Source organism: Penaeus chinensis, chromosome 1 (genome assembly GCF_019202785.1).
Source record: "Penaeus chinensis breed Huanghai No. 1 chromosome 1, ASM1920278v2, whole genome shotgun sequence".
NCBI lineage: Eukaryota > Metazoa > Arthropoda > Malacostraca > Decapoda > Penaeidae > Penaeus > Penaeus chinensis.
The window spans coordinates 3,214,920-3,220,722 of NC_061819.1; the positions used below are offsets into that span (position 1 = coordinate 3,214,920).

Consider the following 5,803-nt stretch of genomic DNA (forward strand, 5'->3'; position numbering starts at 1 on the left):
CACATGTTTACAGTTTATCATTATGCTGAATAAGTTGAAAATTGCAAGTATTTAAATGCATCAAGCCTCATTATGTATGAATCTTCCACTTAATTCAGAATTTGGTTAAAGATTATCAAATCCAATAAAATTATAATAATTCATATATCTTATCCACAACTTCAGGTTTTCAGATAATGAATATAAAATGTCTCTCATTCATTTTGGAAACTTGGATGTATATATTTAATGTATTGTAATTGGCTTAAGTACTTATCTTCTTTCATTTCAACAGTACTCATTTAATGTACAATAACACCACATTGCATGTCATAATACCAACAATATCTGAGGATAATTCCATACACTTTTATATTACTGTTCATAAATTTTATTTCAAGTCAAAACTAAATTATAGTCAAAATATGGAGAAATAAAATCACATCATGAACAGGAGTATTCATAATCTCAATATAATCTTTTTCTGTACACATATTTCCCATTTAAATAATATAAGATTTCTTCTAAAACTTCAACTGGTCAGCTTTGGCCCTTTCAAGGCATCTTGGGGGAACTAGACCATGTTTCCATTCTTGGCACCATTAGACCTTCGCCATCATGTGTTTACCTGTTTAAATTAATATTATAATTAGAATGTATTGCTATATTGCTATGGTATTTTTTTTTTTTTTTTTTTTTAGTATTTCTTGTAAGACTCAAAACAGAATTAACATGCATCTTTGGCTCTATAACCTGGAATCAAAGGGGCTTAAGAAGGTAGCAGCATTTTAAAAAGAAAAATGAAAATGCCCCTAAAATTTTATTTACAGCTTTACAACCATAAGAAAAGCTAAGAAAATGGCAGTCACATCAAGCCTTTAATCTCTACAGACCTACAAAGGAAATGGTTGTAAATGCATTGAACTGACTTCTAGTACATTCACTGAATGAGGCTTCTAAACCCTTCGAACCAAACTAGCAAGGCTCGCATTACCTAGTTCTTCAAAATAGAATTTTAAAAATCTACATGAAACTCAAGGTTGATTCTCAGTGTTATGTGCAGGAAGGTGGTGGATTAAGGCTTGTCAGACAAGGAATGTGCAAAGCCTCTAACACTTGTATTCATGTCTGACCAGTCCTATGTGCACAGATATTTAACTTGTCATGAGCTCTTAACTTTTTAAATTCAACTATTCTGTGCTTCTCTCAACTCCTAACTACTTGCTTTATACATACTCATCTGTTTATTTGATTGCCAGCCTCTATATTTTCCAAAAGACTACCTGTATGATTTTCTGTCTCTCTACCTTTTCCTGCCTACTACCCCCAACTGCAAACTGTCATTAAGCTTATAACAAATGCCTGATTGTTATCATAATGCAATTCCATCTTTGAACTTCCACTTTGTCATACAAAGGTATACTCTATTTTCAATCTTATCTCATACTAAATTTGAAGAAATATACTGTCAGGAGACATCACACATGGTAACATTAAAAGCTCATTGAAAAGACACATTTCTGACCCTGCATAAGCAAAAAAATATGACAACTGACAAAATCTCAGGCCAAGTACGATAAAAATCCCCATAACCCCATAAAAGCCATTTTCTCTTCATGTGATATCTGATCATAACTTTTCCCCTACCAACCCAGGCCTCATAGTCCTTTCAACTTGCACTATTTCCAAATAAAATAGCTTTTAAAATCTCATAAGCAGATGAATTATAAACAGTAATTTTCCTATGTCTTGAAAATTGGAATTCCCCACTAATTTGATATGAATATTATATACTTTTATATTAGGCCCTAATTGATGGAACTATAACTATATTTCTTTTATTCATTTCAGTTTTTCAGCTTAACCCAATGTCCCCTTTAGATTTTAGTGAATTTTGTTACATACAGAAGGCTCCACGTGTGGTAAGCACCAAGGAGTCTATCAGTTGGCCCTCGTGACCGATCCTGATTTCCCCATTCCTTGAATTGGCGGATTTTTTTTTTCTAATACTATCAATATTGACATTGTTATCATTCTTTTTGATAGTATGATTATTAAATTGTTATCAAAATATTAATAACATTAAAGACAATAAAATAATAGAAATGAAGCTTTCAAAAAATCAATGAAAAGAGTAAACAGGTGAGAAAGTCAGACTAATAGCTGACTCCTCAGTAACCAGACACTTGTAGAGCCCTCTATGTGTAAAGACAATCGGTAAACTTTTATTACAGTGGGCAATGGCATTGTAGACTTGCCACCCCTTCTAACTGGGTTAACAGCAAGAGAAGGAAAGTAAGACAATATCTTATTTTTTTGTGCAATTTTCTTTACAGTCACACTTAAATTTACCAAGGACTTTCTTTACCCTGACATATCATTAACATAAATAATGCTACAATTAATATTCTAAATAAACAAGAATTAACTATTTTTCTCTCCAAAACACAGAACTTAAGCATAAACAAGTGTTAGTCTAAGGCCTAAAAAGACTTATTAATGACATCAATATAATACAAATAAATTTACTACTCTGTTAAAAAAAATATACTGTGAACTGTACAGTGGAGCTAAAAAGCAAAATAAATTAAGAGAATTATAGTACAATAATTACAGATATTCTTAAACCTTATACATACTTGTGACTACTGTATGAGTAATATTTATGTATATGTTGGTAAACTTGTTTGTGAAAAGAACCACAATGCATCTACATAACAAGATTCTACATACTACAGGATATTAGTTTACGAAGGAATTTCCCTTACCTGTGGATCTTAAATATTCTAGTAAATCTTCTGTTTTTGCTTATTATGCTAAACAATTTGCAAGTGCGTTGACCAAAGCATTTCATTCAATTACAGTTCCGATGTTAGTAAGGCAAAGGAAGTATATTTCTGTGATGTATTAAGTCCAATTCACAATAATTTCAGTTTGAAATACCAAATACCTTTACTTCTGGGGTAAAATTTGGCATTATCAAAAGCTGCTGTCATGTAAGCATCTTAGGCTTTTCTTAGTCTACATAACAAAATAGGTTCTTACAAATTTCAAATTGAATATTCCCACAGCCTTTTTATTTTTGTATTATTCACATTCAGTGTTAGTTTCAATACAAGGACACTTTACAATGCACTAAAACAATATGAGGCATGCTAACATTTACTAACATACTGGACAACAGCAGCTGCAATGGCCTTGGCAGATTCTATACAGCCATCCATGTTGGAATGAGTGAATCCATCTCCTCCAACTACAAGGCCATCAGAGAGCATTACACATCCAGGGAGGCCCGGATATGCTGAAGAAACCTTGAAGAAAAAAATAAGGAAAAAAAAAAAACATTTAACAAGCTACGTCATTGTAAATACTTCCTGAATAAACAGTAAACAGCATAGTCTTCAACATCTAGACAAACGTAACTCATGTATTTATCGTCTCATTCTACAGATTTTTTTCTCTCTCTCTCCTAGCGACAGCAGACCCTCAGTAAACCAGGCTAACTAAGGCTGCACTTTCCCCAGTGTGGCCGAAAGCATGATAAAACCAGCACCTCGACTTTCCCTTCCTAATTTGGCCCATTACGGAAGAATATCAGGAAGATAAGTCTGTGTGCCATCAACCTTGCCCTTCTTCTGGTTACTTGACTTATTTGAACTTTTTATGATTTTGGAATTATTTGGAATCCTCAGACTTTACTGTTGAATAGAAGGTTATTCCAACTTGGGCTTTTCAAGACTGGTTTAATGAGAGTCTAATGTAACTAACCAAATTTTATATAAATCATATTCCAAAATGAAAACTCAAAAAAGCATATAAACAAGCACAGCAAGCAATACCTGAGAAAATCTCCATTTCTGGCACTTAATGAAATTAGGTTCTGGCCATTCAGGGAACATTTCCTGGACACGCTTAACTAGCATGGGCTGCACCTGCTCTGGAGTCTTTTCCACGTGAGCTTTGCCAAAAGGCACTGAAGTATGTATCACAACTGAAGGAGCATTACCCTCTGCAAGTAGTGCAAATCAGTTTAAGTACAGACTAGTTCAATAACTGTGGTGAAAAAAAAAACAAAAAAAACATTCAGATTATCTAAGTTACACACTGTTCATTATTTATCATAAATATGTACAAAATAACTGATTATACCCAGCTAACAGGGTATATCCCTTCAACACAAGAAATGGCTATAATCTTACCTGCACCTCGCTTCTGATTATCAATTGCAACAAAGCGAATAATTGGATCATTTGTAACATATTGGGCCGATGCTTCACTGTCCTTTAAGGTAATGGATGTGCCCTTTTCATAAAAAAGGCCTAATGCATATCGAGAACTATAATCAACTGCCAGTAAATTTGAGCGTAGTTTCTCATCCTTTTCTGAGGAAAAATATGCTGTATTAGAAAGGTGTGTAAATATTCCCAGTATTTTGAAATATCTTCTTCACAGTCATTAATCAGACTGAGTTCCCAAACTAAGTCAAAATGTAGCAGAGATTAACTACAATCCCATTCATGATAGCATCAAAATTTCCTAAAATATCAGCAAAAGACATGTCTACTAAGAAAATACACATCTTGCATTATGTAAAGATATACCTCATGGTTATCATTGCATCTGAAAAGCATGATAAAATATTGATGATTATTAATTTTTAACACATATGTATTAGTGTGATAAATATGACCATAAAATGGCACCAAATGTTTATTTCTTACTTATATTTTAAAATAACACTGAAGAAACGGTCTTTAAATAAAACTTCACATGGATCTAACCTTAAATACTAGCTTCCCTGGTCCTAAAAAAAAATTCTCAACTTAAAGTAGTAATTACTTGTAACCCAAGGACAAAGTACCAGATGAAAGCCATGCTTAATATACCTAAAAGTTCCTTCACAGATCCAGTAAGGCCAAACAGCTGCGGCACAGGCATGGTGAGTACAACAGCATCAAAGTTATCGGCTTCTCCCTGCTGAGTTTTGACGTTCCATTTGCCATCGTTTGTTTCTATACTGCTAACATGGTGACCGAATCTGAAAAATTAAATGTCCATTAACACTCCTAATTAGTTTTAAGGGATATATCCAAATTTAGAGAAGAAATTTAGGAGTCACATGGATATGTACCAAATGATGACAAATGACAGATGACTCACAAACACAATTAACCTTTCTTAGCTACAGAAATCTTCAAAATAATCAGAAAACAAAGAAGTAATCCAAATTCCCAGGAGATGATACTTACTTTGTATCAATGTCAGCCTCTTTGATAAAGTGTTTCACAATGGATGATACTCCACTTGGTGTTACATAATGCTTTGTGCCTTCATCTGTGACTTTCATGCCAACTACTTTTGTAGTTAGTGGTGCTAACACTCCTGCACTTATCAGTTCTTCATAATAACTGTTGAGGGAAACGAGTGTACTTTAATAATGGTATGAAATTTTTAAATACTACACTTGACCATCACATTTCAACAAGTTAAGATTTCAATAAGAAAAAGAAATTGTGAAAAAATAAATCCAGTTCTGATCTTGCACACCTACTATATAATGGATAAAATAACAAGATTTACAATCCTCTCATAATTATAATAATTAAAGAATAGCAAATGGATATAAGACCATTTAGGGAAAAACACTTAAAAATAATAAAACATACCTAGTGTGAAGTTTTGCATATTCAGGAGTTGCAGATATGTACTGAGCACCCAAGTCTACTGTGCATTCCTTGTCATGGGGACTCCGACTAGTGGCCATCCGTCCTCCTAAAATGTATTAGGAAAAAAAGAAAATATTTTTTTTTTTCTTGTATCACAG

The 5,803-nt window shown here is 33.1% G+C and overlaps 1 protein-coding gene across 3 annotated transcripts in view; it reads right to left on the reverse strand.

Moving 5' to 3' along the window:
• Positions 1–354: 354 nt before the first annotated feature.
• Positions 355–5,803, reverse strand: part of LOC125025462 (renalase-like) — a 6,950-nt gene continuing 1,501 nt past the window's right edge. The window contains exons 3-9 of one of the 3 annotated variants that reach the window (XM_047613492.1): positions 5,646–5,751; positions 5,229–5,387; positions 4,866–5,017; positions 4,179–4,361; positions 3,819–3,988; positions 3,154–3,290; positions 355–607 (exon numbers count right to left, since the gene is read on the reverse strand). In XM_047613492.1, the coding sequence (XP_047469448.1) occupies positions 604–607; positions 3,154–3,290; positions 3,819–3,988; positions 4,179–4,361; positions 4,866–5,017; positions 5,229–5,387; positions 5,646–5,751 (911 nt within the window). In that variant the 3' untranslated portion in view covers positions 355–603. Of the gene's footprint in view, positions 608–3,139; positions 3,291–3,818; positions 3,989–4,178; positions 4,362–4,865; positions 5,018–5,228; positions 5,388–5,645; positions 5,752–5,803 lie in introns of all 3 variants that reach the window. The other 2 variants (XM_047613484.1, XM_047613477.1) reach the window with 2 other exon arrangements.